Raw genomic sequence first — 25699 nt, 5'->3', positions numbered from 1 at the left:
GGAGTTTTCCAAACGGTAATTTAACCTATTTTTTTTTTTAGTTTTTGTGAACCGCTCGGTTTAGCAAAGGGCAAATCGTACATCTAGCTGCATATTTTGTTTTCCAGAGTTGGCTGTGGTCAAACTTCAAAAAAGCCAGTTTTGTGACCTGGGATCCGTACAAATGGCGCAATGTGCCAAGAGCGGACGGCATAACCGCCATAAAAAAAGACACATTTTCAGTGTGATCTCCTTACAAAGGTGTGAGATTTACACTTGTTAACGTACAACTTTATATGTAACCTGCAGATGCATCTATAGGGAGATGGGCCACTCGCCATCAACTCTTTAACATGCATCAGGCCTAACGGGACGCACAGATATGCCTCCTAAAAGTCATGTGTACAGTACATGGTGATCAAAGGGTTACATGTGGAGCGAACAGCTTTTGCAGGATGTTCAGTTGGCAAACCAGTGGGTGGCAATAAGCTGCATGCGGCTTGTTATAAACAGATTAATAAATGATACAGTCTGTGTTTGAAAGCTGCGTCCATCGTATGATTTTCTAAAAATCGTATAAGAAAGCGCACTTTAATAAGGATCAGTGTCCTTTGCCGACATTCACCATAACGGCAGTGTGAGGTGAGGCCGCGCAGAGTATGCCGTCGTGCCACAAATGTTGGTTAAAGCATTGTAACTTTTCAGTGGGTTGGGTATGCAATCCCGGAGCTTATAATGCCAGCGGTCATAATCCTGGAAGAGTAATCCCGACAATGGAAATCCAGACCCATACAGGTAAGTATTCTAACCCTTCCCCTAACCCTAACCCACCCTTCCTGCAGCCAAACCTTAACCCTTCCCTCCCGCCTGGGGCTTAACCCCAACCACCACCAAACCTCTAAATCTCTGCAGCCTAACCCTCCTCCTAGTGCCTAACCCTGAATAATCAACTACCTCCATTTAGCTATGTCTCCCCTCTGATGTGCCTCGAGTAACAGAGTTAGGGCCGTATTCAATTAGTTTCACACCTGCGATAAAGTTTTGCATGCCGGACTTTTCACCTACGTCGCGTATTTTAGCAGCGGAAACTTATCGTGCGCGTCCCCGCTATTCGCCCTATTCAATTCCAAAAGGCGCGAAAACGGCGACATGCAAAGTCAGAACAGACGGAAAGTGGTGTCAGAATCGGGGAAATCAGCCTGAAACCCCCAAAAAGATGCAGAAACATTGGGGATCAATGTAGTAGTGCCCGATTAGCCCTAATAGCACTGTTTGGGGTACTTAAGTTGGTACAATTGCCACTAATTAACATCTTTGTACAAGTGGTGAAGAATGGCATTAAGCAGTATTTTATGGAGAAAATAAGTAGCCCTGGCAAATTTGGGGTACCTGAAAATGGGTGCTAGCATCTTGTAATGTCTCTAAAGTGAAGTTTAAATTAAAGTGAAATTCCACCCTCATAAAAGCACCTGCAATCCCAAATACACTTGACCCTTTCTTAGAGTACCCCCAGAACCTTATTTCGCTATTTTGCGAAGTTGTCCCCCCACTTTGTGCTTTTTCACCCCCACATTCAAAGTACTTTTTTGGGGTGTTCTTTGCTTTTTTCCTGGAATTTTTTGACGCAGTTGTCCTTTGGGGGGCTGAGTGGCTCCCCGACCTTTGCACCCCAAAATAAAAATGTTGCCCTTCTTTTCTCCTGCCATTCAGAGCCAAATCTTTTTCGCCTATTACATTGCACTGACTTTCCGCGTACGCGAAAAGCGGATGGAATTGAATACGGAGATACTTTTTCGCGGATCTCGGCTTTTCGCTTCTAATTGAATACGGCCCTTAGTGGGAATATATTCCTGTAATAAAAAAAGTGATGTTAATATAATATTCAAATATTAGGGTTGACACGGAGTTGTACCGACGCCTGTCGGCGGAGCGTATTTAGCGTCAGCGGCGTATGTATTATATGTGCAGTTTGGGTGGGGCACATGGGCCACTGGGTCCAGGAGGGGGCCACATCGCACACATTGTACCCATGTTCTTCAGTACTTACCTCTTCCTACGTTGGCAGTGCTGCAGAAATGGTGCTTTGGCCATTTTCTAGGCGATTTGCGCATACGCAGTACAAAAATCGCTGGGAAAATGGCCAAAGCACCATTTATCCCTGAGCCCTGACAATTGCGCAGTACATAGCCAGGGTCTACTCACTTGCCCATGGGCCCACCACCGCCTCTCTTCTTAACCACTTAACTGACAATTTTTATTTTTCAAATACCAAAAGAAATTGTCAGGTTCTTCTTTAATTAAGTTTAAAAAGTATTTTTAAAACTACTGTATATTTAAATATTTTATAAAAAAAAAATATACCATGGGGATGTTATGCACCCCCCAACCATAGGACCCCATTGTAATTTCACTTCCCACCCCTATCAAAAATAGTCCCCCCAGTGTCAAAAGATTCCCAGCAATATCAACTCCCACCCCCCTAGGGGTAATTGGTTCCTGTGGCAGAGCCCCCACCCTCACCCTCAATGTGTCCCCAGTTTAGTCCCCCAGCATTGGCAGGGCCACCATGATGCAATTCAGCGCAAATCACCCTCATCAGCTTCCCCTGGACCGCCCACCTCTATTGTAAGTGGGCAAATGCGGGGGGGGAGGGGGTAGCTCAGGGGGATAGTGGGTGATGGCGGGTAAGGTGCTGGCGGAATAGACAAGTATGGTGCAGGTGGCAGTCTTCATTATTATTAATTGGGACCACAACCTGACCCCTATGTACCAAAGTTCAAAAATAAAAAAAAATTCATAATTTGGCCCCATTGGTTTACGCCATCCTCAAATGGCGGAAACCGCTTTATGCCTATGCAGGCATTCTCTTCCAATACATCTCCTGTATACTCAGACCACCTCCCGGAGGAGTCTTTCAGAAATGTGAGACTCCTCTGATGTGCCTGGGATGTAACTCACTTACTTTTAGTACATAGCGGGGACATTTTCAAAATGAAAATATCCATTGCATTACTGACTGTTACTAATCGCGGCAGTGTCGCTATTATTAATATATAGGCCCCTTGGCTTGATAGTTAACGCTATCACATCACGTTTTTTTTTTACGAAGAAAGCCCTCCAGTATAATCAGTGCTTGCACTTGGGTTGTGACACAGGCACATTAGACAGACAGGTCCTAACCTAGAAGTACTGTTAGTGTAAACTTACTTCTTACTCTTCTCTGGGACAGGCTCTTATCGGAGCCCGAGTCTCCTCACAAAAGAGTGCTGGGAAATTGCCGTGATAAAACATTTCTCATTGAACCCTTAGTAGTAGTCATGTATATTTGTGAGAGTCATTCATACTTATGTAAACCAATTTCTATTTCAGGCGGAGCGGCCCTTTAAGGGATAGAGTTTCCCTTTAAAGTTAAACAAATGATATCTTTAATTTGATATTTCAGACTTTGACGACCACATCTGAGGTCTCTGTGCGGAAACAACCATGTTTTCCTGAGCGCAGTAATAACGTGCTGTATAAGTATGTCACCCAGACACGGCCGAGCGAAACTTTCTATTCTGTATGCAATTAAGATCGGTCTCGTACATGATTTCTGCACCTCCCGGGATATGTTAATTCCACATAACGCAGTCCCTTCATGCAATTTGAGTCAAGTGTGAAAGAGATCTAAGTATCCAAATGAAACATCTTACAAATGATAAAATATTGGCTTATACATTATTCACACAGCGTTCCTTGCCCTAACTTTCTTTGTGAGGTTTTTTTTTTTTTGTTAATTCTGGCTTCCTCGGGGTCGTATGTTTCTTCTGCAAATTGTCCAAAATTGGTCATAATCGGGCACATGTTCAGCGTTGTGTAACAGGCAACCCTCCCATTAACAATAATGTGTCATTCAATTGACAGCAATGAAAATTTACCTAGCAATATGTTGTCGTTATAGTCAACTGCTCTTAGCATCTAAATGATCTTGTCACCATGCCTCCTAATTCCTGCAGGCAAATATTCCTCCTCTCAGTCAATAGCACCATAGATTAAGTGGCAATAATGTCAAAATGGTGCCAGCTGTATGCAGACAAAACTGAGAGAAAAAGTGCTTGCGTGCTAGAGTGCTAGAAGTGATTTGGAGGGGGTGGGAGGGTGACAGGTACAGGAGGGAGAAGCCCTCATTGTTCTTCTGCAGTAATGTATAAAACGAAGGGGAACGTGTTAATGTTTAGAGTAGAGGTGGCCATATAGGCTGCACTTTTGTTTTTGCAGCAGCATTGATGAGGCTAAAACGAGAGCCAGGCCAACCGGTCTGACTGGAGTGGCTGGGGTAAGTGACCAAATATATGCCCATCGTCTGAGTGGGCGCCAAAACATGCCCGTTATGATCCAGAAGTTCTATATTTACTCATACACGTGTATGTAGATGGTCAAGTGTGGCGGATGTCTGGCCTTATTCTGTACACAGCTGTCATGGCGCTGGGGTCCTGTAGGTCACTGCTCCCTTCCGTCCATCCTGACCTCCGGCTAACTGGCTACTGCACCTAGTCCTAGTTCTATCTTATGGACATTCAGTGTTGGTCTGGGGCATAAAGGGCCCACCAGGGGAATGCAGTGATAGGGGCCCATGCTTAATGGGTGTGGTCAGCCACCAGAGGGGGTGTGACCAGTCATCACCAGTGTTGGCTAACCTTGACACTCCAGCTGTTATGGAACTACATAACCCAGCATGCACTGCTACAGTTTTGCTATTAGGGCATGCTAAAACTGTGTGGCAGGGCATGCTGGGATATATAGTTCCACAACAGCTGGAGTGTCAAGGTTAGCCAACACTGTGCTAGACTAATCATTAGGCAAATCTTGGTGTGGTTTCTATAGACACAAATCAAGACCTGATGTTTATCAGTGGTCCTGCTCCATCAGGTAACTGACCATCTAATAGAGTAACAATGTACAATTCAGTGCATAGTCTGGAACCTGACCCCTATAGGAGGGGGTGGGGCCCTCAGGCAGTGGGGCCCACCAGGGATTTCCCCTGTACCCCTGTGGGCCAGTCCAACCATGTGGACATTGGACTAACTGCAGAGATCCACAGAACAGTCCATGGGCACCTGCAGGAGATGGTAGAACTCTTCTATTAGGGAAGACAAAAAGTGCAGCTCATCCCTTGGGTGGCAGAACGGTGTTATTGCAGCTGGTATTCAGTAAAGATCTAATATTATGATATACAGATGTCTCCTAATTCCCCCACAGTTTTTGTACCACACGGAGCGAGACACATGTCCTCGATTTAGACGCCGCGTTACAAGTGGCGTGTTTCGTACTTTTGGATTTAAGCGTATTTGTCACACCGCGTAGGATCTTTTTGGCACCACAACACACAGGCCTGTAGTGTACAGGGGATTTAGGATTTGCACTTTTCTCAAAATGGCGGCAGTGCAGACTGGCACGACGATGCGCGGCGGGAAGTCATATCGGTCCCCGGTCTTTTGCCTTTTTTCTCAGATTAGCGTCTGTGCACAGCTATAGCACGTAAATACACTGGTATAATGTATAAGGGCACGTGCACCATGTCCTTTTGTAACATTGGAAGCGTGCGAAAAAGATGCAAAATGAATAAATTTTTAAATGAGAGATGCATGGTGCGTCAAACGGGGTATTTGGCGTTATTTTAGGATAGGTGTGTGTATATTTTATTGGAGTCTCGATCTGGAAGTAACTAGTTTTGGCATTAAGAGCTCTTGCAGACAGCACATTAAAGATAGTGAACCCACAACTTCAAAAGCAATGATAGCAACAATGTTACATTAATATATGGCAAAGGCTACTACTATTAGTCTCCGACCTATATGCATCATGTAACTGGAGAATTTATAGAAGTATTAATCGGTTGCAGAACTTCAACCCGCCACTGGGAGGCAGGATATCCTCCCCTTCATCCTCCAGGAGGAGACCTTACTGGCTCTTTGAGGTAGTATCGCCCTTGTTCCAGTAAATAGTGGGCGGCAGCGACCAAGACCTAGCGATATAGGCTGCAGCACCCCGGTGTTTACCTTCATAGTTGATATCTGAGAGGTTCAGTTTTGAGGTTCAGAATTCCTTTAATTCGTTCATTGCTTAAGGCCAATTCATGAAAGTTTAGCAGCAATGCCGTGAAACCATACTTACCTACTCTCCCGGATGGGGTGGGAGACTCCCGTTTTTGCGTCCAGTCCCCCGCACCTACGGGAGAGTGGGTGGTCACCCCTCACCACGGAACCGCAAATTGCACCATTTTATAAAAATGGGGGGGGGGCCTAATTATTGAGTGATCGAACCAACCCCCAGAGCAGTCAGTTGTTTCTCATCTCTTGGCTTTTCCCATAGGGGAGCACTTCAAAGTCGGCTAGTACTGTGTGCGTGAACCACCGAAGTCTTTTTTTTTTACATAAATTGAGGCAGACTGAGAGAAACAGCTTGTGACAGACGTGTCCACATACATCCATCCTCCATGCGCTACAAGATGCATTAGACATATTGCGTGAGCGCCATGCGACTCGGTAGAGTGTCTATTTTGCAAAGCAATGTGAAAAGGGGCGTCTTTAGAGAGGAGGGGGCCTGTGTGCATTCCAGCATCCGGGGCCCCCTCCTCTCTTCCCGGCGGCCGGCAGACGACTGACGCGGCTGGCCGGCCACCGGAGTATTAGTAGACTCTGGGCACTAGAGTGTGCCCGGAGTCTACTGAGCTTGAGCGAAACACCGGAAAAATGGCCGCAGCGGCCCGACGTGGGACCTCGGAGAGGTAAGTTTTAAATAATATGGGTGCAGAGTGTGCGGTGTGGGGGTCCGTGTGCACCGCAACCCTGTACCCATTATAGATACGCCCCTGAATGTGAATAGGATGGCACGAGCAGCATCTGCTGATTAAAACGACATGTGGCATGTCTATATTCTGTGTACGACTGCGGCTGTATCTGCATGCGAAATGCTACATTACAGTGTCAACGGCTGTGACACTGTAACGTAGCATTTCGCATGCAGATACAGCCGCAGTCCCACACAGAATATAGACATGCCGCATATTATTTGAAGAAGCTGCTTGTGCCATCCTATTCACATTACTCTGCGAATAAGATGCATTTTAAGGTAAAACGTCGCCTGAAGGAAAGACGCTTGGACGCTAACGAGTGTTGCCACGGCGACTAGAAAAGCTGTTCAAAAAAAGCGCGCAAAGAGGCTAGATGTATGTGGACAGCTGTAATTTCCTTAGCTGGATTCTTCAATGATTGATAATTCTGCTGATCTTTCAGTGTTGTGTGACTGCCCGGCAACCACAGTCACAAGACACAAAAGGCTCCATTTACCAATGACACTATTTTCTGGTGGCATATTTCATTTAGCATCACTGTATCTTGCAGTGTTACCTACTGATATGCCCGTAGTGTTTACCAGTAATGTGTCGTCTCCCTCCTCTACGGTGTCATCTGCTGTGTGGCCAGCAGCCTTTCGCTGTCGGCATTACGATGCAGACTAACGCGCCTGTGTAATGGCGGTCTGCACCTGCGCATTGTGATTTATCCCAGACGGGACACTGCAAAGCCTGGGAAATTTTGTTGAAGCCAGAAAAGTTTTTTTTTTAGGTCCCTATTGCCAGCAGCAGGGACCGTACCACTTCCGCTACCTATAGATAGCATAAAGGTTTCTCTATAAACAGCGGTAGGTTTACAACTGTTTGCTACAGATGTGTATTCATACACTATTGCTGCAGTCGCGCCCAACAGCGATTCCCCGGCGCACCAGGTCCCGTGTGACTCAGCTTGTGTGATTCAGTTTTTTTTCTCACTGGAATACGCGTCTTAGTCGCAATGGGATGTGACTAAACCACTTATCGAGACTGCTCTGATTAATCTAATAGGCGACACTTGTACATCTGTGTGCGAATAAGTCTCAATCTGTATACGAAGTGCCACAATGCAGCAGCTGCGGCTTTTTTTTTTTCGCTCCAAGTTTTGTTCTGCTTCATCTGTGACTCTGTACATATTTAAAACTAATCCCTGTGTGGTTAAAGTCTCTGGTACAGATTGAGTGGTGTTTAGCTGTCTCGGCTGTGCGGATACGATGCAGATTTAATGAAAGAATCGCTACTTGATGTAGTGAGCAGAGAGACTTGGAAATGCCCTCACTGATCTGTATCTGGGACTTCCTCATTCACACCCCTCTACCCCTCTGCCATCGCGAGATGTCATGGCATGGGGGGGGGGTCTGCATTTGGAGGGCAGAGCAGGAACATGGCTGGTCACCATTCCCGGAAACGTGGATGTATCGTTCCATTTTCTGGGAGGGACGAGGCCGGGGCCTGTGTCTGAGGACACAGATTCATGGCCTCTGAAGTGACCAGCAACAAGCAGGCTGACGGCTTCAGCCTGACCAAAAGAGCAACTATCGCGACCATCGGTCGTGATGGTTTGCGATGGTGCTCAAAAATGCAGCAAGGAGGTCTCTGACACCCTCCTTATGCATTTGCATTGAGATGGACGGAATTGCGAAGATGCTTGTGTGCGGCTCTGTAATTCCGTCCATCTCTGAATCAGGCCCAGTGTCTGTATCTGGCAGCCGCAATTGTTTTCCTTCCAGAGACGTTTTGAAAAGGAGATAATTATTTGTAAGAAAACAAAACCGCCTACGTAGCATTTCTACTTTAAACTTATATTATAGATTAAGCTAACAAGATAGTATTGATGCTCGTCATGATTTTTATGTCATTATTGACTTCTAGGCTGGGTTCCAAGATTCATTTCCACACACATGGCCATGACCGCCAGAGCCAATGACACCGCACTTACCGTCATGGATCCTGTTGACTGGCGTGTGGGGGATGAGGTGGTCCTGTGCGGAGCAGGCCCCAAAAAACGTGAAGAAGTTCTAACCATCCAGAATATAAACGGTACACACATCTCCATCGGCCAGCCCCTCAGGTGAGCCCCGAAGCACAGAGAACCTCAACATTCATGGGGTTCTATGTTTATGAGTATACTGTACATACCTCTTTGAACTCAGCTGGATTTTATATACAGTCAATATACATTTTGATTTGGGACAGTCCGGCACCCTTGGTTCCAGCACTGTGCCGTATTATCAGTTTTGCTGGACTAACTGTGGTCAAGTCAGTAAAACACAGCAGCTTCTCGACAGCGGCATTCCGACGGCTGACCCTCCCCTTACGCAGCCTAACTCTAACCCTCAAGCAGCCTAAGGGGTCTATTTACTAAGCAGTGTTAGGAGACAGAGTGAAAAGTGATAAGAAAGTGATAAGGTACCAGCCAATCAGCTCCTAACTGTCATTTTTCAAACACAGCCTGTGAGATGGCAGTTGGGAGCTGGTACCCAACTGATAGGCACAGTAACTTAAGTAAACATATGAGGGACAGGAGCCACATCAGTTTGCATACACGTTAAATGATGGAGAGCAAATCTATTTCTAAACCACTGTTACCACTTTCACAAACATACATTAGATTTACTTATGGAGCATACACACGGTCAGATTTGTCAGATGAACGATTGAACGATTTGAACGATTTTACCAAAGTTTTGAACGATTTGAACGACTGACCGATTTTTGACTGCATTAAAATGAATGGAATCGTCCAAGTCTGACTGCAAACACATCAGATGTCAGATATCGTTATCTGACAAACGGGAACGCGCATCGTTCATCGTCCATCGTTCAGGCATGTCAGATATGTCAGATTTTCCTTCAGATATGAACGACTGAACGATTTTTAAAACGTTATCGTTCAGATCTGAAGGAAAAATCTGACCGTGTGTATGCACCATTACTCTCACTATTGACATTAGGCATCCTAACTAAGAAAAAAAACAAACAAACATATATAAATTATATTAATGCCGTACAGTTTAAATATGTTATTACACTACTTGAGTTTTGTCATAAATAAAATGAATCAAGAAATTGGTTGTCTTATGTGTACTGTACGTTCTGCAAACTTGTGCTAAGTTTCCTATTCATCCCGATTCCTAACAGAGAAAAGCTTCGGTGAAAATGACAAATGATTGGGGATTGGGGGTTGCCTTAGCCTGGTATCAACAGGTGGACAAAAGTTAAAACTTATTTATTGGGGGGGGGGGAATAACACAGTAGGGATCTGTATAAAATGACAGGCTATGGCCCTTTATCCTACAAATTGATAGATGAAAGCTGAATAGGCTTGAGACGGGGTAAGAACCTGAGGTTTTTTGCTGATTGGTAGCATGTCAGCTTTGTTGCTGGGTAGTTTATTTTAATTAGGGTGTTCACCTGGTTTTGTAGTGGCCAATGCTTTGCTTGAAGGGAGTGGTTAGCTAGGGTGGTATATAAAGGGTGTTCTGAGTAGAGTCAGCCTCTTTTCCATTTTGGAACCCTCCATCCCGCCCAAAACCTTGGCTTTTTTCCACTTAGGGGAGGCGCAGCATTGGCGGGAGAACACTGCATCTCAGTGGCTTTATCGTGGCGCAAAAGAACTTTGGGAGGGCGCTTACCCTCTGGTACATGGCTAGTTTGTCCTCTCTGTGCGGGGGGACCCGAGCGTTTCATGTGCGGATCGCTCAGACTGCACCCGTGAGGGAAGCGAGACCTTCCCATTGTAAGTGTGCCAGCAGGGGGGAGGTGTCAGGGTTCAGCCTAGGATCGGCCTCTCTCACCTCCTTGCCGGCTTCCTGCAGATGTCTGAGTATTCTGCCTTAGGTGCTTTTTGCGAGCTTCCATGGTCGGCTGTGTGTGCTGGGGATCGGAGTTCCCATCATGGGCGCCGCCATGACAGTTCCTCTCATGTGACAGTACTCCTAACCTATGGTAGCATGATTCAGTCAGCTGATGCTGTGCTCCAGTAATCTGCTACCCCTGGGTATAAATCCGCCTCCAGAACTCCAGGAAGTTGCTGTTCAACTTCTTCTCTGTTCCAGTGATACCAGCGTTGCTCTGTGCTAATCTTTCAGAGAGTTACTTCAGCCTGTTCACAGTTCTCCAGTTTCCAGTATTAGCTTCCAAGCTATTCTTAGTCTGAGAGTAGTTCTCTCCCAGTATCCAGACTGTTTTGTTTTCTATGTCTGTGTGTCTTTGTATATGTGCTGCTAGTATTGCAGCTTCCTTGTGTCACTGAGGTGTCAGATTACCTGCTGGTATTAATTAGCTTACAGCTGGACTTCCCAGCACATATCTGTGTCAATCTGCCCTGTGTCTTGTCAGTGCAAATCTGCACTTGCATTTAGCACTCTCCTAGTGTATGCCTGACTTCTCTTTGTGTCTTGTCTCTGCCAATCATTTCCAGCATTCCCATATATTCCCTGAGTCCACTCTGCTGTTGTCTGTGCAATCTCCAGTATATGTCTGTGTTCTTTGCTCAGTGTCTTGTCTCTGGTAATCAGCTCCAATCATTTCCAGCATTCCCATATATTCCCTGAGTCCACTCTGCTCTTGTCTGTGCAATCCCCAGTATATGCCTGTGTTCTTTGCTCAGTGTCTTGTCTCTGGTAATCAGCTCCAATCATTTCTAGCATTCCCATATATTCTCTGAGTCCACTCTGCTCTTGCCTTAGCAATCCCCAGTATATGTCTGTGTTTTTCTGCATACTTAACTGTTTCCAGTCCATGCCTGTGTTATAGCATTCAATTCTATTTCCAGAGTTCATTCATTCCATTCACCTCCAGTGCTATTGCATTCATTATAGTTTCCGGTCTTCTGCCATTCCCAGGTACCTGTCCAGAGGGCCGCGACCTGCTCACTTGGTGCAGCTGAAAACCAAATCCCAATTGGAGGGGTCACTGGAGAAAACCACCAAGTGAGTTAGACTCCGCGCCTCTGGGCAGGTCTAGCCAAACCTGAGTTTGGCCGCAACTAGGAGACCTAGTCTAGTCACTCCCCTAGTTACCCGAACCCCTCGGCTCACCGTCCTCCACAGAGGAATTCTTGCACTGGATCGTGACACGAGGTTTAAGTTGTCCCCTGAGTATTTGTCAGAGTTAGAAGGCTAGAACTGAGTTGCAGCGCCTCCAGGCCAACTGAGTTAGGTTAATCTTTCAATTATAAATAAAACCTGTGACCTTTTAGCCAAGCTGTTACGTGTCCGTGTCTTTATTTATTAGTTAAGGTAAGATAAGTATATAAGGTGTATTGATTTTATTAGCAATAAACCAGTGGATTTCTTAATATACTTAACAAAAATGTTTTATAAAAGTTTTTTTTTTAAACGGTTTGATTAAATGTTCTTTTCATAGCAGTGAAACTGTAAATTCAAAATGGATTTCTAGTTTCACACATAAGCCAGGCCCCTAAAGGAGGGGGTCCCGCAGAGCGATCAGCCATTCCGCAATGATGTATATTATTTGTTATACTCAGGCATCTCGGTTCCTTTCCCAGTTGAGCCTATAATTATTATTTTTTACATATGCAGTGACACACAAACACGGCAGGGTCAATTTAGTCAGAAACTAATTAACCTACTGATATGTCTTTGGACTACCCAGAGGAAATAAAAATGAAGACTATGAGAACATGCAATCTGTATGCTGCAGGGAGGCGATGATAACTGGGGGAAGCTGGAATTTTGAAATTCAAAATTGTCCGCTTCTGGGGCCGTGAACCTGCTGCCTGATCTGATTCGGTTGCCTGCCAATGGGGAAACCAGTCATTTGCATGCATGCTTCAAAGTGCGCGGTTTGGAGTCTGCGTCCTCAGGGCCTTATTCAGGTTGGTTCACAAGGCTGCATTCGCAAGCAGCCACCCAATGTTTGCATTCTGCGCACAAGACGCAGTGCGCATGCGCGAAGCGGACACAGCGATCAGGTATAGATTGCAGTGAGCACGCAGAGAACCTCATTCAGACCCGCTCGCAAGCGCCTATGCGCTCGCAAGCGGGTCGATATTGAGGCCCTGCGCCCAAATTTCTCTCGCTCCGGGGCTCACAACAAAAGGGGTGGCTGTCGATGGTGATCGACAGCTCGCACCATTTTGTAGTTGGGTGGGGGGGTGGCTGGCCAAACGGAGGCGTTCCCGACGGAACACCTGCCGTTTGGGTGCGGCCCCACTGACATCACGAGTGATGTCAGTGGTGAGCTTCCGGCTCTAATAGAGCCGAAAGGTCACTGGGGCTTGCGGTAGACGAGACCCTACCATAAGGGTCTCGTCGCAAGCCCCGATGGTCTTGACCATCGCGACCATCAACCTGGCCACTCGCTAAAGCTGTGGGTTGTCACCCACAGACTAGCGAGCGGCCAGGAGGCCGGCTCTGCACATAGAAGCGGTCGCCCTCATTCAGAGCGAGTGCTCGCATTTTGCGAGCGGCTCTGAATGAGGTCCAGAGTCCTCACACAGGGATTGACAGGAAGTGACCATTTGAGGGTGGTGATTGGGGGGGGTGGTTAGAGAAATGCAGGCGTGCCTGGGCGTTTAAACGCCGTTACAGGTGCGTGCATAATTAAGCCCCTGCGATAGCATACACTGGCAGAGGTCTAGATGGGGACAGGAAGTTTAGCAGTTTTTGCGGTAGGGTCAGGTCAACCACAACTGTGCGGATGGTTTCGATGTTACTCGATGGTACCGATGTTTTAGCTGACTTGCGGATGCATGTCATGGGAAGTGGGCGGCTTTATACAGTGATGGGCGTCGCGATATAGTGCTACGGTTGCCGTGCGATCGCATTCATTCGCATATTTTCACAGTGAGCGGGGTGCATACGAATGCAGCATTGCGAACCAACCTGAATCAGGCCCAATGTTCTTAAAGACATTACAATAAGTGATAACATGTTGCCTGTTCTATAGTATATTGCAGAAGTCCCCAAACTCTGCCATTACAGTCCAGGTTTTAAGGATATCCATGCTGGAGTCCAGATGGTTAAGGCACTACGGGAGGGGGTTAGAGTTAGACACTAAGAGGGTTAGGTTTAGGGACTAACGGGGAGGACCTAACTCTCTTAGTGCCTAACCCTAACCCCCTCCCGTAGTGGGGTGTGATACGAGATACCGGCGGTCAGGATCCCGGCCGACAAAAGACCAACAGCGACATCCCGACCGCCGGTATCTCGTATCAGTCCCATGGCTGAACCTGTTCACTATGAAATAATTCTCAAATGTTAAGTCCTGTCTGAATTTTGAGACTTGATTGCAACTTTTTGAACTTCTCAGCCACAACTTTGGAACATTTTTGAGCATAATTAATGATAAATTCTGTCTCATTATATCAGGTTTTAAAACTATCGTTCTTGGCTATGTTCGGTGTACTGTGTGAATAATATAAAGTCAGCTTAACTCAAAATGATTTCCGTTACTGTAGATATGACTACGAAATTCTAGAGCAATACATAGACGCAGGCTGGGTGTATCTGAGGCCGGTGGTAGCATTGCTGAGCAGAGATATTACTGTACAAGGGAACCTGACCGAGCAGTATATCGCCCGTCACCACCGCTGCCGGCAAGCAGGTGTCTCACGTATGTATTCAGCATAATACGTCTACTTTATTATACAGGGGTCTCTTCCTTTACATTCAAATTGAGGATTAACCAATATTTAATTGTGTAGGATAATTTATTAGAATGTATTTTAGAGGGGAAGCAATCGGGAAGCCGACTGCCTAAATACCGGCAGCCGGCTTCCCGACTGTCTTATCCCGGCATGGGTGAAATGCCGGGCGTCTAGATGTAGACGCCCGCATTTCCCCAACGCCGGGAGACCGGTGCCCGGCATCACGATCGTAGTGATGCCGGGCGCCGCGAGCGGACAGCCGCGGGGGGGGGAGGGTTAGGTTTAGGGCTCCCGGGGGGACTTAGGGATAGGCACCCCCCGGGAGGGTTAGGGTTAGGCTAAGGGGAGGGAGGGTTAGGGTTAGGCACCCCCGGGGGGGACTTAGGGTTAGGCACCCCCCCGGGGGACTTAGGTTCAGGCACCCCCCCGGGGGACTTAGGCCCTCATTCAGAGCCGTTCGCTATTTGCGGTCGTTCGTTTAAAAACAAGGGGTGGCTATTCAAATGATCCGTACGCACATTGCAGTCTGTTCACACCTCTAAGTCTGAACGAACGAGCAAAACATACGCTCGTTTATTTGTTAAAAACGCCCCCTGGCCGCTCGCACCATACGTCATGTCCGCTATTTATTAGATTAATCGAGTACATCGACCAGCGTATGAACTGCTCGCTATTCTTGTGGTTGGTGTTTGCTACCACAAATTTGCGAGCAGTTCTGGCTCTAAAATAACCCAGTGATGTGGTCATTGACGCTGCTGTTTTAAATATACACACCCATAAAACGCCCGTTTTGACCTTTAAGCACGCCTGCGTTCGGATCTCCACTCCCCATTTTCAAGCACCTTCCCCTGTTACCACCCACATACGCCTCATTCTGTCACTCAAAATAGCAGGCACTCGCTATATAGCGTACAAACGATTTTCGGCCGCACTGACTGGTTCGCGCATGCGTACTAAAAAGCGTACGCATGCGCAGATGTGCAAACATCGCTCGGAACGAGCGTACTGCCGCTAACGAGCGGCTCTGAATGAGGGCCTTAGGTTTAGGCAGCGGGGAAGGGGATGGTTAGGGTTAGGCACTTAGAGGGGAAGTTAGGGTTAGGCACCCCTAAGGAGGGTTAGGGTTAAGGGGGTTTGGTTAGGTTAGCAGATACTTACCTAGCCACGATCGGGATTTCCAGCGCTGTCGGGCTTACGCTGCTTCGCACTCTGCTCCTGTCGGGCTGCCGCTGACGGGAATCGAACCGCCGGCCGCATCATACCCATTCCATTTTAGAGCAGTCCAACAATTCATTCATTTAATGGAGTTGTACATGCCTGGAGTTCCACAGAGCACATACTGTATACTGCCCAGAGTTTTATGTTACTGTAACGTTCCCCTAGTAGCATGTACCACATCACATAACACACCCCACGTATGCTATAAATAACAACAGAGACCACTGAGCTTTAGCAAAAGAGGTCACAGCATTTAACTACAGTATGAACATGAAAGTGGTGGCAAATGAAAGCTGCTAAAGCAGTATCCTCAATAAATGAATAAATAAATGAGGGCAGCTCTAAGGGCCTGATTCAGAGGCGCACACTATTTGCGTGCGCTCGCTCTGAATCAGGGCGTCCCTTTGTATTTAAATTCCGGCCTCCGGGCCACTCGCACAGCTGTGGGTGACCACCCACAGCTGGTGAGAGTGGCCTGGCGATGGTTGCGATTATCGCGACCATCAGCATCACGAGGAGACCCTTGTGGTAGGGTCTCAGCACTTGCAATGCCAAGTGGACTTCCTGCTCCTCCTGCTGTCAGTAGGGCCGCCCACAAACCGCAGGCGTTCCTTCGGGAACACCTCCGTTTGTACAGCCACCCCCCCTCCCCGCCTACAAAACGGGGCGAGCTGTGGATCAACATCGACAGCCGCCCCATTTTGTTGCGAGCCCCGGAGCCAGTGTTCTCTCACAGGCCACGGGGCTTGCGCGTGCGCATTGGCCCACCATCGACCCGCTTGCGAGCGCGATGCGCTCGCGAGCGGGTCTGAATCGGGCCCTAAGTCCTCAAAGCTCATAGGTCAATTAGACTCCACCCCCTCTAACTTGGTTCAAATAAATGGCACTGAGAAATACTGTGTGTGAGGTGGTGCGAGGTGTGGGAGGTGTGCGAGGTGGGAGGTGTGAGCCATCTATGCAGTAACTAATACTGGGTACACACAAGGCGATCTATCGTGCATACAGCCGATGAAGAATATATGGTTTAGTGCATCTGCACGTGTGTACATACAATATAACTGCGAATGATGTCAGATGCGATATATCTTAAAGTTTTGTTGTTCACATCTGCTTGTGTGTACACAAGACCAAACAACCCACCCATAAGCTGGCCACAGGAACCAACGTCAATGACATCACAGTGGGTTCTTCTGGCCAGACATGTTGTGCTTCCGATTGATAAGTGTGTTCGCTTACCAAAATCAGTCGCCCGGTCCGTCAACCAGGTATGTACCCCACATAAGTCTCCTCTGTGTTCAAGACTGGTGATAAATCTAACTTGGCATGTCTCCACCAACTGCAGGGAGCCTGATTGCTTTCTCTTTAGTGGAACAATAATAAGTGTACAGAGCACTTTTCACACAAGCAGATATGTAATTCATGAGCAGCTTTACTGAGGTACAGTGCTTATCCATAGTCCTCAATGCAGGCCATACCCACCAGGCACACCCCGGACAAGACCCCTGAGTAAGCCTATGTGCAGGGGTAAGCAATAATACAAAACCCAGGGTACTGTATGTTCATTAAAGGTAGAAAAGCCCTATGCTCACTGAAACTGGCGTTTCACCCCTCACAAACGTTCACACACGCTATAGTTAGTAATGTGTCCAGTTTACCTCTAGATCTGTCATTTTATCTTAGATACGTAATAGCTTTTGGACTGCTAGCGAATATCTGCATAGAGTTGTCATGTGATAATCATGTCTTCCTGTTCTCTTTAGATATTGCTGAGTGCCTGTACGGTAAAAGTGAGAAAATCCTGGGATCTCAAGAGCTGGGTTTGGTTTTTATCGCACAAGCCCTAAAGGATGAGCCCACACTGATCCACATTTCCGGAGTCAAGTTCCTGTCCGCCGGTCAGACTTTTAGAAAGCCGTATAACGCCCTGAGCATTGTCGGTGACGTTCCCATGTTTGGTATGAACTATTTCCCCTTACAGAAATATATGTCAAAAGAAAACTGTGATGTATATTACATATTTTAATTCTTAAGTCTTATTAAATAAACACTGCCATACTGCCTTATTTTCCATATTAAATCTGCAAAAAAAAAAGAGACACGCCCATAATGACGGAACACGCATAGCATTTGTATGGTATTTAAAACCTAGAAAAGACTACAATGAACAGGGGGCCTGATTCAGACCTTGAGCGCTATGCGCTCGCAAGCGGGTCGATGGTGGCCCAGTTTGCACGTGCGAGGCCTGGATAGCGACGGGCAAACCGTCGCTCTGGCTCTCGTACCAAAGGGGGCGTGCTGTTGATGTTGAGTGACAGCACGCCCCCTTTGGTGGGCGGTCCGGGGGCGTGGCTGCCCAGACGGAGGCGCTCCCATGGGAACGCCTACCGTCTGGGGCCGGCACCGCTAACAAGTGATGTCAGTGGGAGTGCTTTCGGCTCTTTTAGAGCCGAAAGCACTCTAGGGCTTGTGGCAACGAGACCCTACCACAAGGGTCTCGTCGCAACCTCGATGGTCGCAATGGTCTTGACCATCGCGACCATCTTCCTGGCCTCTCGCTATAGCTGTGGGTCGCTCTAAAAAAACAGAAGGCCGGCTCTGATTCAGGCCCTGGTTTCCTTGAGACAGCAATGGAAGAATGTAATGTCTCTACATCACACCCTGCTGGCCAATAGTAGTACTGCAAGATGTTGGGCTATTACTGTAGGAAGTTGGAACCAGCTGACATGTAGAAGTTATAGGACAGACACAGAGCCAGAATAGTTACTACGGTTACAAAGTTTTATTCAATGCTCCCTGCATTGCATGAAACATCATATGCAGTAGTATACAAAGCCTTAGGGGCTGATTCTGATTTGGGAGCAAAGCAAAAAAGAGCAAGTAACTTTGCTCCCGGGCAAAGTCATGCTGCACTGCAGGTGGGAGAGTAAATGTACATACAGATTTAGGGGGGAATCCGTTGGGTTTGCCACACTGGGAAAAACTCAGTGTTTCACGCCAGCTAATCCATAGATTCCGCTGAAAGTGCTGTAATCTATGGGTTTCCCCGCGCGTTAAAATGCAGAGCCTGCATTTTAATATGGATCTATATTCGCAGCTCCCGAGGCTGCGAGGAAAAACTACCATCTGGGGCTTAGCTCGCAGGGTTCCCACAGATGATTGAAGTCGGCAGTTCATTCAATTAGCTGTGGGGTAAACCCTGCTCCTAATTGAATCCCCCCCTTAGATGTGAGAGGGGTGTGTCAAAACTCAAATCTAAATAAAGTTGTCCAGTATTTGTGGGCTACATGCAGTTCCGGCGCTAGGTGTCTTTGCGCCCAGCGCTATTCCGTGTTTCCCCTCCGCCTGCTCCTTCCATGTGTCCTCCCTCTCACCTTATAATATTACCTGCAACAGATGGGTGGAGGGCAGGGCTTTATAACCGGCCAGACCCCGTGCCCCTGTGCGGCCGCACTGACAGAACGTGTAGGAGCCGGCCCTGTCTACATGCAACAGCAGCCAGTATTTACTCTGCATGCAAACAAAATAAAATAAAAATGTATATGCACCCCTTGCATTTAAAAACATGGTTTGTTCCAGATACAAAGTTACTTCCAGATACAAAGTTACTTGCTTTTTTCCCTTTGCTCCAACCTCAGAATCATCCCCTTAATCTGATGAGCACAGTAAGTCACCCATAGTTTTATTATTTTACCATACTTAACTTAAACTTAACCAACTAAAATAAAGACACTGACAACGATATAGATTTGCAAAAAAGAGGTCGCAGCCAAATTTATTGAAATCAGATTAGGAATTGAAATTGCAATGATCGAGCATGGTGGCGAAAAAGCAGTGCTAACTCGGCTACAGCCCATTTAAGAGTATTACTAAGAAGGAGGTGGAGAATCCACCACCCGATGTGAGCTGCCTTGAGTAGTACCATCCCCCCTTAATCTAGCACAGTGCTGATCCCTCCATAAGATGGAGACCTGGTCCTCCCCTAAGGCAGCAACCGACTCGCCTCTCTCAAAGGGGGGATGCTAGCCAAGTTCAGCTGCACTAAATTGAGCCGCCGAGGAGCACTGCTTTTCGCCAAAACGAGGTCTCTAGACAACGAACCGCCACCAGCTAACAGGACCACTAACTTCTACCAATGCCCGACAAAAGAGCCGAAACAAACAATGCCAAACCTTCTCCTGCCAAATGCACTCCATCCTCTCTGTAGAAGTCAACCTCCTCGAAACGTATACGGGGGTGTTTAATGACACGCCCTCCCAGACCCTCTACATGACGAGACACTGCGGAATTCAATTTCCTCCTCACCCTATCCAAAGCCGCGCCACCTTGCTCCCCTCGCCAAAACCTACGAGGAATAACCTCCGACCACACCAAATGCACCTGCGGCCAACGCTCGGCTATTATTTGAAAATCCCTTTTAATGGCCAGGATAAAATCAACACCCTTACAAGTGCCCAAATCATTGCCGCCTAAATGGGTGATCAAGCAATCCGGGGCACCCCATTTCTTCTCTGATTCCCAAAGAAGAGACAACAGACCGCTCCAACGAAAGCCTCGCACCCCAATCCAGCGTACATTACCGGGGCTATCACGAGCAAGGGGGTGACTGCAAGCCCAAAACACATATGAATGGCCTACAATCCACACCCTATCAAGCACCCTACCACAACCTGTAAGGGGAAATTATTTAAAAGAACGTTAGTGTTTAATTCGAATTACAAGTAACCAACAACAAGGTCGGGGAGTGACCAACACAACACCAAAACCTCAATGGAGGGTAAAAGGTGAAAAGAACTCCAACCCCCCCCTAGCGGCGGGTAGCTTAAGGCACTGGGTTTCCCAAAAAACAAACTCGCCAGAAGTGCTGTCTAATTAGGCAGCATGTCGCCTCTCACGTAACCTTTATAAGCGGAAGACCTCCAACGACCCAACCGTTTGATTGCGTCGCTGGAAGAGCCCGCTGCTGCCGCACAAGTAGCCGCGCCAATCCTAAACGAATGTGTGCCGTAAAGCTCAACCAGCAAATCAAGCGCTACCAAACACCGCTTAAAAATTGCAGAAAATTGAAAACGTGTCAGTGGCGAAAGGTCCTCATGAACTAGCCATTGCAAACCGCCTTGCGGACGCTGAAAATTGTAACGCCTAGCTATGCTTACTGAACATATGCCCTGCGGGTCCGGATGCGCAGGGATCGACAGCCAATGCCCCCTACCTAATTCAAATCCGACTTAACCATTACGTTATTCAAAAGAATCCCCGAGCTTGTTGCTCTCTTGCTAGCGGCCGCCAACTCGCCTACCCGCAGTGCTCCGAAAAATGCCAAAACAAAAGCTAATTGAAACAAAAAGGCTTCATACTGTCCCAAGGCTACTTCTGCTACTGCCACCAGGAGATTTCTCAACAAACCGGTGTCAACCGGCCTCCGAGAGTCACCTGGCCCTGCCTGCTCTCTAGCCCAACCTTTTAAAGCCTTGGCCAGAAGGAACGACTTGGTTGGGTCTACCAAGCCACGCAAGCGCGAAAAATACGAGATGCCGGCTAAGGCGCCGGACATTGCGGCCTTAGACTGGCCCCGCTCATGCCACATCCAAACAAATTGCAACATGCTATCCTCAATATTCTTACCCTGATCTACTTCAGCTAAGAAAGCCAGCCACGAATCCCACGCTGCCGTATATGACTTTAAGGTGCTCGGTGCCAAAGCTCTCAACGCGAGTCCATCGATGCTGGCCCGATGATCTGCCAGACATGAGCGGGACAAGGTAAGCCATGGACGCTGGCTGCAGGCGCCAATGCCCTAAACCTAGTCCATTGAAAACGAGACAAAGCATCCGCTATCTCGTTTTCAACGCCAGGGACGTGCCTAGCCCTGAAATCAATGTTCTCCTTTAGACAAAAGTATCAGATGCCTCAGTAAACTGAGAGCCTGAGGGCAGACTGACCTCTGATTGTTAATGGCCTGGACTACCCCCAAGTTATCGCACCAGAAACTTATGCTACGATTGCTAAGCTGCGCAGCCCAAATCTCTACTGCCACCACAATCGGGAAAAGCTCCAAAAGGAGCATATTAGATGTCAAACCGGCGTCCTGGCAGCTTTTCGGCCATGGCTCCACGCACCACTGCCCCTCGAAAAAGGCCCCAAAACCGCAAGCTCCGACGCATCCGTATAAAGCTGGAGTTCAGAGTTGGCCACCAATTTGGGTAACCAAATCCTCACACCATTGAAATCCCGTAAAAAAGCACACCACAAACGCACGTCCTCCTTAAGCTCCCTAGTCAAACGAATTAAATGGTGCGCCTTTTTAACGCCCGCTGTGGCCATCTCCAACCGACGGCAGAAGATCCTACCCATAGGGATCACTCGGCAAGAGAAAATAAGTAGGACGAGTAACGACTGCAACTGCCTCAATTAAATTTTCTTTGCAGAGAGGCAGAGCCCTAAATACTCCCGCATCTTAGCGACTTTATCGTGTGGCAATCGACATAAACCCATCACGGTATCAATCTCGATACCTAAATAGGACAAAACTGTGGTAGGCCCTTCTGTCTTCTTCGCCGCAATGGGCACGCCCATAACGCGAAAAAGAGCCTCACTGATAAAAGCAGCTCGCTGCAGACAACGCTATCAGCTGGACCAACTAATAAAAAATTATCTAAGTAATGGGCTATCCCAGTTTTTCCCGAACCCGCTCGAATGCACCATTGCAAGAATGAGCTAAAGCACTCGAAAAAGGCACAGGAAATGGAACAACCCATTGGCAAACATTTGTCCACGAAATATGAACCCTCGAACTTAAAACCCATGAACCTAAAAGAGTCGGGGTGCAATGGAAGTAACCTGAAAGCCGACTCTATGTCTATTTTTGCCAATAGCGCTCCCCTACCAAACCCCTGCACTATCCGGAGGACGTCCTCTTAAGATTGGTAAGTGACGCTGCAGTCCTTCGGGTCCAGAGCGTCGTTAACTGATCCTCCCTCCGGGTAGGACAGGTGCTGAATCAACCGAAATTTACCTACCTCCTTCTTGGGAACAACTCCCAAGGGAGCAATGCACAAATCCACTAAAGGAGGAGATGAGAACGGGCCAGCCATGCGGCCCAATTCCACCTCCGCCATTACTTTGGCCCTCACAATATCAGGATAATCCCTAGCCGATTTAAGGTTCCTTTTTGTTAACGCTGCAACTGACCTAACTATTGGCAAACGAAAACCCTCCCGAAAACCTTGCAACAAAAAGGCTGCTTCCGCCCTAAGCGGATAGCGGCCCAACCATCGTTCTAACACATCTAACTGTATTGGTGAAACGGCTCTATTTAGCATTTCACTGCTCGCCCTGTCCAGCTGTCTGCCCGCCTGTGCGCTTGCACTCTTTAACTGCGTGATTACCTCCACACGACAGACAGACATGCTTAAAACGGCAGCTGGCTCCTCTGTTACATTGCCCGTTATTAAAGGCAAAGCACTTTCCCTTTCCTGTCGTGTTGAAACCTGGACGGGCAGCAAAGGGCTGCCTACGGCCCACTGGTGCTTCCGTGGTGGGTTTGTTCTGCTGAGTGACCTCAAGCCAGACCTCCACGTCTTTATAGCCGAAGCTAAGAATTTTCTGGCCATCCTGCTTCTTACGAAAAACCTCGTCATATTGCCGCCACACATTATGCCTAGCGGACAACTGAATGCTGTGAACGAGGTGTAAGTACTTCAGGATGTTCAGAAACTCGGCAGGCCTAGTCTCAGTGTAGCAAGCCGCAAAAATATACATCCCGCAAAGCCAATTGGCGTAGCTGTGTCGCGCCTCCTCCGCTGCTGCCCCCCCAGATTTAGCTGTATCCAAAGCTTTTTTGGCGTCATGCGTAATGGCAAACATGTCTACGTATTTGCCCTTTCTAATACGCTCCCTCACTTTCGACCTAACACCTCTTAAAATGGCAGTGTTAGAGCAGTGTACGGCATCACCCGTCGCATCCGGAACCGAGCTGCCTGCAGAACTATGCGCTCTATTCAGGCTTTTACGCTTCCCTTTCAATTGCTGAACGAAATAGCGCATTAGCTTACGCGGTTTATCTACTGAACTGGAAGAGTCGGAGGAATCCTCCGAGTGTGACAAATCAATGTGGCTGTGGTGCAATGGTATCTCACCTGCTCCGGAAGTCGAAGGGGTAGCTGACACCTCGGCGGAAACCGCCTCCTGACTTGCGTCGCGTGGCATGCCCATCACGTACGGGGTTGACGACGGCTGTGCATCCTCTGTAGACACAGCATCACCAGCAATGACGGCCGAAGTAGCTGGACCCTGTGGACTTGGAACGACAGTGTTAGACACGATCCCGTGCGCAACAGAGGTCGCTGCAGGGGTTTGGGTTGGGACCACTGCGGACGGGGGAAGCCCTCACCTGCGCGTGGCTCAAGCATGGGGGGGTGGGTGGCCTAACCGGAGGAGGGGCCGCCGGCAGAGGGGGCTGCTGGTTTGGATCCTGCCTGACAAAATAGTCTGGCGCCTGGTGTGAAACCGGATGCTGCAAGCGGAACCATGAAGGGGCAGAATAAAATTGTTGTCCCGCATAGGACGGCATCACCTGGTGCATGAACTGACCCGCCGCCTGAGACAGCCGCGGGTCGAAGCACTGTTGCGGAAACGCTGGAGGGACGGTTGGGAGCACCTGCTGCGCTAAGCCCTGGGCAAAATAAGGGGACCACTGCACCCCCAATGCCGGGCTGTGCAAAGGCAAATTATGCAGCGCAGGGCCATAAAACGCAACGCTGGACGCCTGCGGCAATGGCGCCGCAAGAGGAAGCACATACTACGGCGTAATGGGGGTGCTACGAGCGGAGACACTGCCGTGTCCATCCGCAGCAGCACTACGCCTAATAGGGGCTAATCTCCTGCCGGGCTGGAGAAAAGCACATTATCCGAGGGGGTTTGCGCTCTGCTAGGGGTGTTGCGCCCCGTCCTCCCTGCCCCTAAAGCAGTGGAGGTAGTGGAAAAAGGGCTGCGCAAACGCTGTGGCTCTGCAGGCGCCTGGGTATCAATGCATGCGGGGCCGGGTACTGGGGTCAGCGATCCCGCCCTCCCCAAGTCCCAACAGCCGGCGGCCATTAACACAGGGCTCAGCAGGCCCTGCACATCTAAAATGGCCGCCGCTGTAACATGGGCGGGGCCAACGACGGGAGCCGCGGCTACCGCGGCGACGCTCCCGCCGCCAGCCCTTGTTGCGTTAAAGGTATGGGGGGAAGGGCCCCCCGGCAGGCCAGCCAGACCTGGGTGCCCGGCGGTGAGGGCGCAAAGCCTCTTGTCCCCGCGCTGCCAGCCGAGTCCTGGCGGCCGGCGGCCATTAACGCAGGGTTCTGCAAGCCCTGCGCACCTAAAATGGCCGCCGCCGCCAGCTGAGCGGGGCCAACGACGGGAGCCACGGCTGCCGTGGCAACGCTCCCGCCGCCAACCCCTGGTGACTGTGATGGGCTTGGGGAAGGGCCCCCACCGCAGGCCAGCCAGGCTTGCAGGCCCGACGGTGAGGGCGCGAGGACGCCGGTGCCCGCGCTGGAAACGGGCGCCGCCGGCGCCCATGATGACACACGCGCGGGCGCTGCAAGCGGCCTGGCTGCATCGGCCAGCTGCTGGGGGGGGCATTGCGGCGTGGGCGCGGCATAATGGCTGGGCAAAGGATGGTGAGGGGGGTGTAATAAGAGCAGACAGGGGGGTGAGGAGCATGTAGGAAGGGGGGGGGGTACACAATGAAACAGATAAATGAAGGAGAGCGATAGAGAAGAGGAAGAAATTATATGGTAGAAAAATTGTAGGTAAAACAACAATAGCAGGAATAATAGCTTAGTCTTATGACACTGAGGTACTTATCCAGAGGAGATCACAACTGGAAAAGAGAAAGCTGACTCCTCCCAGTGCCCTAATATTCATAAACAGAGCCCGCCCAAACAGGTCCCTGATAGGCTGTCACTACTGATTGAACCACTAACCTAACCTATAACGAGACTGCAACCCCCAAACCAGTTTTAACCAGTATTAGC

The 25699-nt window shown here is 48.6% G+C and overlaps 1 protein-coding gene across 1 annotated transcript in view; it reads left to right on the top strand.

Annotated features, from left to right (window-relative positions):
- PKHD1 (PKHD1 ciliary IPT domain containing fibrocystin/polyductin) overlaps positions 1 to 25699 on the top strand; it is a 663908-nt gene that overhangs the window by 315385 nt on the left and 322824 nt on the right. Inside the window, 3 exon segments of the mRNA XM_088467197.1 lie at positions 8720 to 8918; positions 14274 to 14428; positions 17441 to 17635. Coding sequence (XP_088323323.1) covers positions 8720 to 8918; positions 14274 to 14428; positions 17441 to 17635 — 549 coding nt within the window.

This window comes from Taudactylus pleione, unplaced genomic scaffold (assembly GCF_031769625.1).
Source record: "Taudactylus pleione unplaced genomic scaffold, aTauple2 ptg000070l, whole genome shotgun sequence".
Lineage (NCBI taxonomy): Eukaryota > Metazoa > Chordata > Amphibia > Anura > Myobatrachidae > Taudactylus > Taudactylus pleione.
Note: the sequence above shows the minus strand (reverse complement) of the source record. Positions and strands in the feature narration are given on the sequence as shown.